We start from the raw sequence: 13216 nt of genomic DNA on the forward strand, positions 1-13216 counted from the left end.
GGACGGACATTTGGTGAAGGGTACGAGCTTCATCATGAAGCTGGATGCTAACAGCCGCTCACATGTAACTAAGTACATTACTTCAAGTCCAGTTGTTTGATTGAAAGGTTCAAAGATGTATGATCAGTTTATTTTTGTTTAAGCTACATTGGATTATTAGTTAAATATTTTTTACGTTATGTATATGGTTCACAGAAACAGGTTATCATTAAGGAAAACTAAATTAATGGTATTTGGTAATTGTCCATTGATACAGAGGTATTAATAAAAATAGAGGGAGTTAAAATAGCAAGAGTTCATGAAATTAAATTTTTGGGGGTAATCGTAGACACGAATCAAGTGGAAATCACATCTCAAACATGTACAGACCAAAGTCTGAAGAAGCATTGCAATAATAAAGAAAGCAGAAAAGGTTTTGGATCAGAAATCACTGCACACTCTTACTGTTCCTGAGTCTCACCATACTTTCAATACTGAGCTGAGGTTTGGGGCAACAACTCTAAAACATCTACAGCCACTAACCACCATTCAATAAAGACATACGAGTCATACACAACGTTGGCCATCAGGAACACACAAACCTTATTTCTACAGTCCAAGTTACTCAAATTTACAGACACTGTGGAGTATCAAACTGCTCAAGTAATGTTTAAAGCTAAAAATAATCTTTTACCAATAAATATACAGAAATGATTCATTTGCATGAGGGGTTTAATTTAAGGGGGAAAATATACTTTAATCTCAGTTTAATTGGGACAAAGAGGAAGGTTTTTGTGTTTCAGTTAGTGGGTGAACTATGGAACAGGTTGACCATGGAGCTGAAGCAATGTCCAAACATGAACCAGTTTAAAATGAGGCACAAAGACACTATTGTGAAGAGGTGCAGGGATGAGGGAGGTGTTGGGCAGCACTAAGAGTTATGAACTCATTGTCTGCTTTGTTTTGATTTTTATTGTTTCTCCTCATGCATGTGTGTATGTGTGTATTGTATTAAGTGTAAATGCAGGTTTCATTTTGTTTGTTTTTGTAATATAAAGTCAGGAATTTAAACAAGTTGCAGGGAAGCTTGTATTGTCACTCATTATTTAAAGTTTCTTAGTTATTATTCTTCTCACTCCTTTTCATAATGTATTTCTATGTTTAAATGTTTTGCCTTATTTTTATTTTTGCATATTCTAACAAACTTCATCAGTGTCATTTTCTGGGCTTCATAGACTCCTCAGATAACTTGTTTTGTACGACCAGCAGCGTAAAGCCTCTAAAATCTTGAATATAAGTGATTTAAAATGATACAAATCTCTTTTCTCGGAAGCAGATGTGGAAAGACTGTGCCCACTTCCATATGTAGACTAGTCAGTGACGTTAGATCTAAAGGCTGTAATACTGTTAGAACAGCTATTGTTACATGAAAATGTTAAGATTGATACGGTTACATGAAAATGTTAGCTAGAAATGTTAGCTACTTTAGATACTACAGATCTTATAAGATAACTGTTCAATGGATAATGTTAGATGGATAACGTTTGACACTGTAGATAGAAACTGTAGATAGAAATGGTAGATACCGTTATTTATATATGTAAGATACTGTTCGATAGGTACTACAATAATGTTGTATATTAGATAGAAACTGTTATATAGAAAATGTTAGATAGAAAAGGTAAAAAATGTTAGATAGAAAATGTTAGATAGAAATGTTAATTGATAATGTTAGATAGAAAATGTTAGATAGAAATGTTAGATAGAAAATGTTAGATAGAATTTAGGTAGATAATTATTAGATAGATTACGTAGATGGAAATGTTAGATAGATACTGTTAGATAGATATGTTAGATAGAAAATGTTAGATAGAAAATGTTAGATAGAAAATGTTAGATAGATACTGTTAGATAATGTTAGACACTCTTATATAGATAATGTCAGTTGTTGTTAGATAGATACTGTTACACAGAAAATGTAGTAGATACTAAAAACTAGAAAATCTTACATAATGTTAGATGAAAAAATGTTACAATCCTGTAGCGTACTATCAAACAGACACTGTTTGACAGAAACTGTTAGATACTGTAGATAGGAAAATGTTAGATAGATAATGTTAGATAGATAATGTTAGATAGATAATGTTAGATAGATAATGTTAGATAGAAAATGTTAGATAGATAATGTTAGATAGATATGTTAGATAGATACTGTTAGATAGATATGTTAGATAGAAAATGTTAGATAGATAATGTTAGATAGATAATGTTAGATAGATACTGTTAGATAGATAATGTTAGAGAAATGTTAGATGAATTTAGATAGATACTGTTAGATAGATAATGTTAGAAGAAATGTGAGGATAGATACTGTTAGTAGATAATGTAGATAGATAATGTTAGATAGAAAATTTAGATGAAATGTTAATATGTAAGATATATCAAACAGACACTGTTTGACAGAAAATGTAGTACTGTTAGATAGAAAATTGTTAGATAGAAAAGTTAGATAGAAAATGTTAGATAGAAAATTTTAGATAGATATGTAGATAGATAATGTTAGATAGAAAATTTAGATAGAAAATTTTAGATAGCAAAATTTAGATAGTATTAGGTAGATAATGTTAGATAGATACTGTTAGATAGATAATGTTAGATAGATAATGTTAGATAGAAAATGTTAGATAGATAATGTTAGATAGATAATGTTAGATAGAAAATGTTAGATAGAAAATTTTAGATAGATATTATTTAGGTGTAATGTTAGATAGATACTGTTAGTATAGATAATGTTAGATAGAAATGTTAGATAGAAAATGTTAGATAGAAAATGTTAGATAGAAATGTTAATTAGATAATGTTAGATAGAAAATGTTAGATAGAAAATGTTGATAGAAAATGTTAGATAGAAACATGTTTTATGATCTGTTAGATAGAAAATGTATCTAGATAATGTTAGATAGATAATGTTAGAAGAAAACTGTTAGATAGAAAATGTTAGATAGAAAATGTTAGATAGAAAATGTTAATTAGATAATGTTAGATAGAAAATGTTAGATAGAAAATGTTAGATAGAAAATGTTAGATAGAAAATGTTAATTAGATAATGTTAGATAGAAAATGTTCGATGATATTTTAGATCAACATGTTGATAGAAACATGTTAGATGTTTTAGGAGCTAATGTTAGATGAAATGTAGATAGATAATGTTAGATAATAAGTTAGATAGAAATGAATATCTAATGTTAGATGAAACTGTTAGATAGACAATGTTCTAGATGTTAGATAGGAAAATGTTAGATAATGTTAGAAGAAATGTTAATAGATACTGTTAGATAGAAATGTAGTAGAAAATGTTAGATAGAACATGTTTAGATAGAAAATGATAGAATGTAGTAGAAAACTGTTATTAGATAATGTTAGATAGAAATGGTTAGATAGAAAATGTTAGATAGACAATGTTAGATAGAAATGTTAGATAGGAAAGTTAGATAGAAATGTTAATTGATAATGTTAGATAGAAATGTTGATAGAAAATGTTAGATGAAAATGTTAGATAGATAATTTTAGGTAGATAACTGTTGATAGACTGTTAGATAGAAATGTTAGTAGATACTGCTTAGATAGATAAGTGCTTAGATAGAAAATGTTAGATGAAAACTGTAGATAGATACTGTTAGATAGAAAATGTTAGATAGATACTGTTAGATAATGTTAGACACTCTTATATAGATAATGTCAGTTGTTGTTAGATAGATACTGTTACACAGAAAATGTAGTAGCTACTAAAAACTAGAAAATCTTGGTAGATACTATTGTACTGGCTACATAGATAATGACAGATAGATAATTATAGATACTGTTACATAGAAAATGTTACATACTGTGACAAAATGTTTGACACTGTCAGATACTGTTATATAGATGTAGTTAGACACTTTTAGATAGATACTGTTAGATACTGTTAGACAGAAAATGTTAGCTAGATAATAATAGATAGGTACTGTAGAGATAATGCAGTACCTATCTATATTATCTGGTCAACTGCTACTCACTGTATCTAAAGCTGTGTCTCCATCTGGTGGTACAGATTTGGCCTTACCACTAAGGGATGAGTGTGAATGTTTTGTTAGGGAAACACTGGATCTAGATATTTTGAATGAAACGTATATACATCTGAGGTTATCAATACTTTGTGTACTGTAAGTCTGACAGTACTCACCACATGCTGCAGCAGCTGCCATACTGTCACTGCACTGGAAACATCAGTAGAAGCTCAGCGGGAGTCCAACAGTGCAACAAGTCAACTAGAGTAAAACACAGAACAAAAAGGTTCTCCTTCTTTTCACAGACATGACTCTTATCATTCAGTGTTTGAACTTCATTGTCCAATCACAGTTGTTGCAATTGTTACTTTATGGATTCTCTTCCTGTGCTGACTTTCAGCTGGACTTTTACAGCAAAAGCTATCCGGACAAAGTCACGTTAGTTTGTTGATGTCCAGTTCTACTTTTTATTCTAAACACACATAATTAACATTTCAACTTCAGGTAGTGGTCAAACTGTGAGCTTACTTGTAGAGAGCATTTAGACAGTCTATGATGAGAAACAGCATTATTTTCCATTTAGACAATCAAAAATTAATAATCAAAGAATATAGTTATTAATCAGAGCAGTCACATAACAGGAGCAGTAGTAGTTCAACTAGAAGTTCCTGATTTATTTTGTTTTCTCCACGGTGAAGAACTTTACAGTTCACAAAGAAAGAGATTTCATTCAAATACATCTACAGAGTTATAATCTGACCAAATATGATTTCATAATAAAATAACATACCGGTTATTGTCCAACCTGTTTTAGCCCAAATAAAGTCATCACATTCAGTCCGTCATTGTTTCCACTCTAATCGAAATAACTGCTGTCAGTCTGCATAACAGTGTGAAGCCTGTATACAAGCATGAGACAAATTCAGGCTTTTATTTGTGAATGAAATATGTCTCGAGCTGTAGGCCTGTCAGCCGCCCAGCCGTCAACACTGAACACACTGAACAATCATCCAGCGTCAGTTCATTGCTTTGTGGACTCAGTATAATATAATATAATATAATATAATATAATGAGTCTGTCGATCCAACATTTGTAATAACCTACACAGAGTTTATTCATCTATTAGTATTTACTTTGACGGAGTTTACTCACCAGCTGTTTCTCTGCTGCGCCATCAGCAGACGGTGAAAGTGAAAGTAAAAAGTTCCTCAAAAGGTTCAAATATTCTAATGTTTGTTCAAAATACGACAAAAAGTGTCAATATAGAGGAAACCAGTTTTTCACTATCAAACAAAACATAGCTGAAAAACTCTGTTATTCATATTTGATACTTTTGTGGCTTTATTGACAGGTTAGCGTAACAGATTTCAGTATTGACGTTAGAGCGACACCTGCTGGCTGAAACTGTAAATTAGATGTGATGTGATTTTTCTTCTAACAATGCAATACAAAAAAGGATCAGCATCTACATCCTTTATTTCTGTACAGTTCAGCATCACTAATCTATTACATTTAATAAACACCTTGCTAGAATGGCAGGAGACAGTGTTTCATCATGTTTGAACATGTTTTAAAACTATGGCTTTTCTAAAGACTTTTTTAGTATACAGTACTCTAAAAAGTACTAACGAACTAATAAGTTGCTGTATAACATACTGTTATTTTTAAGGAGATGAATCAGTCATAGATATACTACCTGGCTATCCTTATCCTACTATCCTTGCTTGATCGATACGGTTCTTATCTATAAACTGAAATAACTGCAATAAAGAAACAAACATAAAAACAGATTTTTTACATTGTATCTAAATTGGTGAGTGATTTTCTAATTTCTGAACAAAAACAACCTAAAGTATCACAACATGTTGTGTAGTGTGTTAGTCTCTTCAACATGTGAACTTGGTACACGTGGTACACCTGACACATGTTGGTCCTCCATAGTGTCTTTTACAGAGAGTAAAGGAGTCTTTCAGGCACTGAAGTTATCGTGTCAGTTACATCCTGTGAATGTCCATTTGACACCAGTCTGTAGAGTCAACACACACAAGAGATTCGTTTAAATCGGTTTGTAGTGAACAGGCAACACAAGGATATATCTTTTATTATGAGAAATACCTGACCAGAAATATGGTTTATGCATAATAAAGAACTTCAGTATAATAATCCTGTAAAAATACATTTTATTGATTTGAGTTGATTCAACTCAGAGGTTATTTTAATGCTGTAGCTGTGAATTAACTTTCATACTAGCACCAAAAGAAAAGTATAGAAGAGATGTAAACGTATATTTTTCTACTACTTCTGCATAACATAGCTTTATACATACATAGCTTTACATAGCTATTAAACTCATCACACTGTGTGTGTGTGTGTGTGTATATATATATATATATATATATATTATATATATAATATATTATATATTAGTGCTGCCAAAATTAATCATTATCCTATTTATCTTGAGTCTTCAACTTAAAATTGTTTCTGCATCATTTTCCCTCCAATAAAGAATGTACCCACTTCATAATGATAACGGCAATACTCTCCTAGAACATATACAGACATGGCAAACTATGACAAAAACATTAAATTTATTATTATTATTATTATTAATATAACTTTTTTTTTTTTACTTTTTGCACCAAAGTGCTTTACTATGACACAATATTACAAATAATATAAAAAAACATAAGAATTAAAATAAAAGTGGGTCTTAAGATCTTCAAAGCATCAACAGGGGACAGAGCCAGGCTCAGAACAGTGCAGGCACAGACCGAGTACTTTTAGCTGATGTGAGAAGTCAGTCTATGATTTCTCTTTGTCTTTCTGAAAAAACTAACTACCTTGATTTGTAAAATGGTAAACAGACTGTACTTCTTAGTAGTAGTCTTCTGACCTCTCCTTGCTTGGCATTAGCTGCCATCAGTTTTAGGAGCTAACCATTCATACGCATTCACACACAGATGGCGCAGCCTTCGGGAGCAATTTGTAGTATAGAACTACAAATAAAGACTTGATGATGACATCAGGACAGTTTCCAATGAAAACGAGGAAGTTGTTGACTGAAATGTAAAAAAATATATAATTGGTTGGAAATAATGTAAACTAGTAATGATACAAATGAGAATGAGAATATGTCAAATTAATATGAATACTGACGTGCAGTACATCTTGATCTTTTCTGCTCCACTTGTATAAATCTGATCCACCTGAACATGACAGCAGCACACAGTGACTCAGTAAATCAGACCTTTGACCTGCAGTTTGACTGTTAGATAAACACTTTAGAAGGAGATGAAGTTTCTCTCTGAAAATGTTTCTCAAGTTTCAGAACCTGTTCAGTTTTTTGGTAAATTCATTGTTTGTCATCTGACATTCATTAAGAGAATCATGGCTCTGAATGTTCTTCATGGTTTCAGAGTTAAACTCTAATATCAGTTTAAACTCAGCAACAGGACAACATGGCCGATACTGAATGACAAACTGAGGCCGGTTTTATTGGATTATGACACCTGTATGTTTGCTTCAAAGGTGTTATGGTTAGAAATGTTGTTCAAAAGTTCCAAAGGAATGAATTCACATTCAATCAGAAACAACATGTGTTCTAAGGTGAGCTGCAGGTTTTTGTTTATGCATTACTTTTCAAAAGATGAAATCTGCGTTACTGCAGCAAACAGTTTGGATCTCAACACTGTATGAACATTAACCTGCAGTCAGAGTAGTATCAGTTTATTATTTTATTTCTCAGCCAAACCACCGATCAAAGGTCTGTTTTATTACAGCGACTATGTTTTATTGTCAAGTCGCCAAGTGAAATTAATGGATTGCATTAGATTATACAGGTCTACCTGATAAAGTGTACAGTGTGTTTGTGCTCTGTGTTTTTGCAGAGGTGAACTTCTTGTTTCAAAGCCTCCCCACAGTCTCATCTATCTGCTGTTTGAAAGATCATGGGGTGAGCTCATGTGATTGGCTCTTAGTTTAACTTATCTCTCCTCCACCCGCTCATTCTGTTTTATCCCACTTATAACGTATTTCTCTTCTCTTCCACAATTTTATTAAAATAACCCAAAACATGTTTAATGTCTTTTTAATATTCTTCCAGAAATCCCAAATCTTTGGGCAAACCCAGTTTGTAAAGTCCCCCACCAACCCAGAACACACTGAGAGTGTTAAAGTACCTCACTTTGATCTTCCAATCAAATTCCCTCCACATTATTTTAATATTTGCTTCCAATTCCCATTTTTCTTTGACATCCAAATTGTTATTGTTAGATTCATGTTGTTATATATTGTTGATGTAATCCCACTCATTGTCTCTTCCTCTGTGAATGGCATAATTAATTCCTCTAGTCTGGATGGATTTACAGATATTCTCTTACTCCTTATGAGTCTGAAGGTAATGGAATGTATAAAAGCCATGGGCTGGTAGATTCAATTCTTGTATTAGTTGTTTGACCAGGAGCAGCCTGGGATCGAACCCCCGTGATTAATGTACAACCCACTCCACCTGCTGTACCACTGTCACCCACAAGAGTCTTTAAGTGTTTGTTCCTTCCTGTTGTTTTCTTGTTGACTCTGAACGTTTGATTTGTGTGTGCTGAGAATTATTCAACATTTGATTAAAGTAAGCAATCACCCATCATTTGAATTTGAACTGGATGTTCATCGTTGGCTCTCTTATTGCAGAGCGACCACTTCATTTATTTTACTTCACTTTTCTCCTTTAATAAAACACTGTGCACATAATATATTAGTTATGTATAAGAGTTAATAGCACAATAACACAATATTTGTTATAAATATAATATTGTGTTAATAAAGACGTGTATTTGTACCCTTATGATGAACTCGTAATATAAAGATCAATTCAGCAGCATCAGCTCTCATACTGAAAATATGTACACTCTAAAATATGATATTACTGATACTACTACTGCTACTACTGTTACTACTACTAATAACCTCTGTTCTGTTTTATCAGTTTGTGTGAAGAGTTTGTCAGCATGTAATAACAGTCACATTGAACTGGGAAAGACTTTATTCATCTTTTATAATGACGAACAAAAAGAAATCAAAGATCAAACATAAGAAGATATGATTAAAGATTCACATGAATTATGTCTTAAGTTGATGTAATTACTCATGAAGCATCTATTTCTATTGGCCATGTAACAAAAAGAAGCGTCAAAGCGTTCATCGCTAAAGTTATTTTTTAACATTTTGATTAATATGATGAGCAGGTTAAATGATATTCATGTTTGCTTAATATTGAATATTTGCTCTGATATTTGTAATTTATTGCAGAGAAAAAAGCTCAAATGAGATGAAAGTGAACAGAAGACATATCTCCAGAACCCTCCAAGTCTGAAGTTCCTCACTGAACTGCTCTGAGACCAGCCATGGTCACACTGGAAACAGAAAACAGTGAATCAGTGAACACAGTCAGTGCAGACTTCATCCATGTTGAACAGAATCAAATTGTTTTAACAACCAGTCAGGAAGTCACAGCTTCTTTAAGGTGGACTTCACAGATTCTGTCATCCATTATTAACTTGAAACTTTCAAATTCAGCAGTGAGCTCACAAATAAAAATCTAATTAAATGTGAGTTTGTACCCACCACCTACAAAACACGAAATTCTAGATGTTAATATAGACGACAACATTTCTCATTCAGTTCACTTTCAACTTACTGAGATATGCACGGAGTCCAACGGTGTCTGTAGCCCTGTATGGGACATAAAATGTGGATGTTGATTGATTGTTTCATTCACATGTAATCTGTAATAAACCTGCTCATTACAGTGATTGTTGGTGTTCACAACCAGCCTGAAACATTTTCACAGCCTTAATAAAACTGATACAATTATTATCTACTCTGCCTGAAACAACACCATTAATGAGACGATCAGCAGACAGACAGACAGAACGACGACAGACGACAGACAGACAGACAGACAGACAGTTTCTCTAAATCTAAATCACAGTACACAGGTTTCAACACAATGTGAATTTAAATACTTTGTGTAATATGGTGACAGTGAGAGACACAGTGTGTAACCAGACTAATAAAGTTTTACCAGATGCAGTAGATGATCCGCCCCCATGATGTCACTTGTGCTGAGTCTGCTGCTGTTTAAAAACCTGCAGAGAGAATATCATAAAATGTTCATGTTAAACAGAAACTAGCTACAGCTCAACATCAGGAAACAAAGCAGCTGGTGCAGTCAGAGACCTCCACCCCAGTCATCATAGGCTACATCTCATCTTAGAAGATCTTATTTGTGAACGTTCTTCATCATCTCATGCTGCCTCATGTTAGAGCGGGAGGGTCAGACTCATTTCCACAGAGGGCCACATCAGCATCATGTTGCCCTCAAAGGGCCGGTAGACGCTGTAAGACTGTATGAATGTAACTACTGCTCAACACATTGTTAGAAACTGTCTCTATCAAACTTTGTCATTAACAAAGACAGATACGTTGTTACATGAAGTCCATCAGTCTAACAAAGCCTGATTATTTCTCCACACACTGCAGGTGTGCTAACACTTGTTTATCCATCTATCTTATTATTTAGTTGATTTAATTATTTAAAACAGGTCGTCACGGACACTATGTCCATGTCTGTGGATGAAAGTTATTATTGGCTTTCCAGCTCTACTTCCTCCTGTCATGGTCTCTAAAATGGACTCTTCATATTTCACTTGAGCTTTAATGTTGACACAAACATTTGTTCCAGTCAGTAAATCATCAGTCAGTAAATCTTCATTTCAGATTACACATTTAAAAACATATCAGGAACTCTCTGTTCCCATGGAAACACAGAAAATCCTCCGTTTGCTCTCAGACTGTCGGTGGCTGTCTCTATTCCAGCTAACATGGTCTGTTAACTTGGCGGCTCAGAACCGACTTACTACAGCATTAAAGTGTAGAAAGTAAAGCCACACTGTTCACTGTACTGAGCCATCAACAATACCCAGATCAAACTTTGACTTTAATGTCTGCTCATCCATTTTTCTACAGTTTTACTCACCCTCTGAATTTCTTCATGCGCCACAGTCACAAGTGAAACTTTAAAATAAAAGAGTCTCAACATACCTGAACCACACACACAGGTTTTTCTAGTTTCATCTAGTGGAGGTGTGTGTTAGAGGTGTGTGTGTGTGTGTGTGTGTGTTTGTGTGTGTGTGTGTGTGTGTGTGCACTTCGCTGTCATACATAAGCCTGTTTAAATGGTGACTCTAGTTCACACCATGTACATTTGTTTAAACAATACTTTATTAGACCAAATTAAACACTCATAAAGCATCTGAAGTTATGGAGTGTGTAGGAGCAGTGATATCAGCGGTGTGGGGTGTGCATGAGTGTGCAAGTGTTGATAGTGTGAAACAAAAGGACAAACTAAACCAAAGCAAAGCTGACTGGAGACAGAGGAGCCCAGAACAGGGCAAAGCCAGAGAGAGCATGAGTACCTGGCTGCAGTGGCATAAATACTCCAATCCAGAGTGAGTAATAGAAAACACCTGCAAGCAGAGAAACCACACCCAGGAGAGGAGGAAGGGACTCAGGATGCCACACAGGGCATCACACAGGCTGCATGTTTCCTCTGTCAGATGTCCTGTGGTATCTGGATGTTCCAACATGAGTTCACATGTTTCCTCTAACTCTGTCTGAGTCTTCCTCTTCACAAAGATGATTTGAAAGAAGCAAACAGAGCTGCTGTAGTTTTCCTTCACTAACTTTCTGTGTGTTCAAACGGATTCACTCATCTTTACAGCTGACACTTTAAAGCAGACAACAAGTCCAAACTTACACTTCACATCACAACAAGAAGAATGTGCTTCATGTTAGAGCGCCACCTGCTGGACAAAACACTGTCACCACACAAGAGGTGCAGTGGATCATCGTGGATCTGTCCTCCATCAAACATCACTGAAATCTGGTGACTGTGGTTCTACACGGGGTGGAACATCTGTCTGTCCGTCTATCTACCTGTTCTTCCTAAAGATAAGGGGCTAAATAAATGTGTTATTGCAGCTTTAAGATGCTGTGTTTGTACTTTGTTCAAATAAAATGGTTAATAAAGAAAATAATTGGCCATCAGTCATTCATAACATAAACAGCCCTAAGAGTGTAAGCAAACTTTTGACCACAGATGAATACATATAGAACAAAAATACAAATGAAAAACATTTGTCATGTTCAACCTAAAAGACATAAAATCACGTCTCAGTCCACGTCCTGTGTCTTCATCTTTAAAAGTCTTAACTGGAAAACTAAATCATGAATGTGACATCTGAACTTGTCGGTTAAAGAGCTCGTGTTATGTAAGATCGTTATGACATGGCCTCCTGTTGCTGAGCTGCTGGTATTTATGAGCCTGAGGAGCCACCTGGACTTCTTCAAGAAGCTGCTGATGCATGTTGGGACATCTGCTGGGTTTGTGGTGTCGTGGTGGGTCCTGAGGAGCAACCAAAACTATGCTGAGTTAAAGCAGATTTCATGTAATGAAATTATTTATTCCAGAAGGATGTCATCAGTATCTCAGTGTTAAAAGACACATTTACATTTTCCAGCACGAACACAAATGTCCTGTAATGAACACAACCTTATTTTTAGTTGTTGTTGACAAGTTGATCAAACTCTGTGGTGATTTTTGATCAACTTTGTTGCAGTTTTGATGTTTTTTAGTTGATATATGTAAATGAGTTTACCATGTTACGTAATGTGTCCAAACTGAGGTAATAAAATGAAAACTGTAAAGTAATAATCAGACTGAACATTTCATTATTTTGCTGATCTAACACAATGTTCTTAACAAAACAAAACAAAACTAACAAAACTAACAACTACTCTGTGTCCTTTACACCTTTCTCAGCTTATATCCTCTGTAAGTCGCTTTGGATAAAAGCGTCTGCTAAATGCAATGTAATGTAATGTAATGTAATGTAATGTTCATGTTATGCATTATCTGCTTTAGTCAAGTATCTCCTGAAGCTGTGAACCTATAAATCTGTATAACTGAAAAGTAAAGCTGACATTTTATAAATTAACCTTAAAATAATCAGCATGTTAATCAACAGTGAAAATAATCACGTGCACTGCAATCCAGTGACATTTTTAATTAACATAATTAACTGCAACATTTTTCACAAAGATCAAAGCAAAGTTATTATTTCTACAAGTC

At 34.0% G+C, this 13216-nt stretch overlaps 1 protein-coding gene across 1 annotated transcript in view; it reads right to left on the reverse strand.

Annotated features, from left to right (window-relative positions):
* Nucleotides 1–5406, reverse strand: part of LOC113744020 (uncharacterized) — a 43951-nt gene extending 38545 nt beyond the window's left edge. Inside the window, exons 1-2 of the mRNA XM_027280287.1 lie at nt 5179–5406; nt 4202–4286 (exon numbers count right to left, since the gene is read on the reverse strand). Of these exons, the coding sequence (XP_027136088.1) occupies nt 4202–4223 (22 nt within the window). The 5' untranslated portion in view covers nt 4224–4286; nt 5179–5406. The remainder of the gene's footprint in view (nt 1–4201; nt 4287–5178) is intronic.
* Between the last annotated feature and the right edge of the window lie 7810 nt (nt 5407–13216).

The sequence above is a fragment of the Larimichthys crocea genome, chromosome VII (genome assembly GCF_000972845.2).
Source record: "Larimichthys crocea isolate SSNF chromosome VII, L_crocea_2.0, whole genome shotgun sequence".
NCBI lineage: Eukaryota > Metazoa > Chordata > Actinopteri > Sciaenidae > Larimichthys > Larimichthys crocea.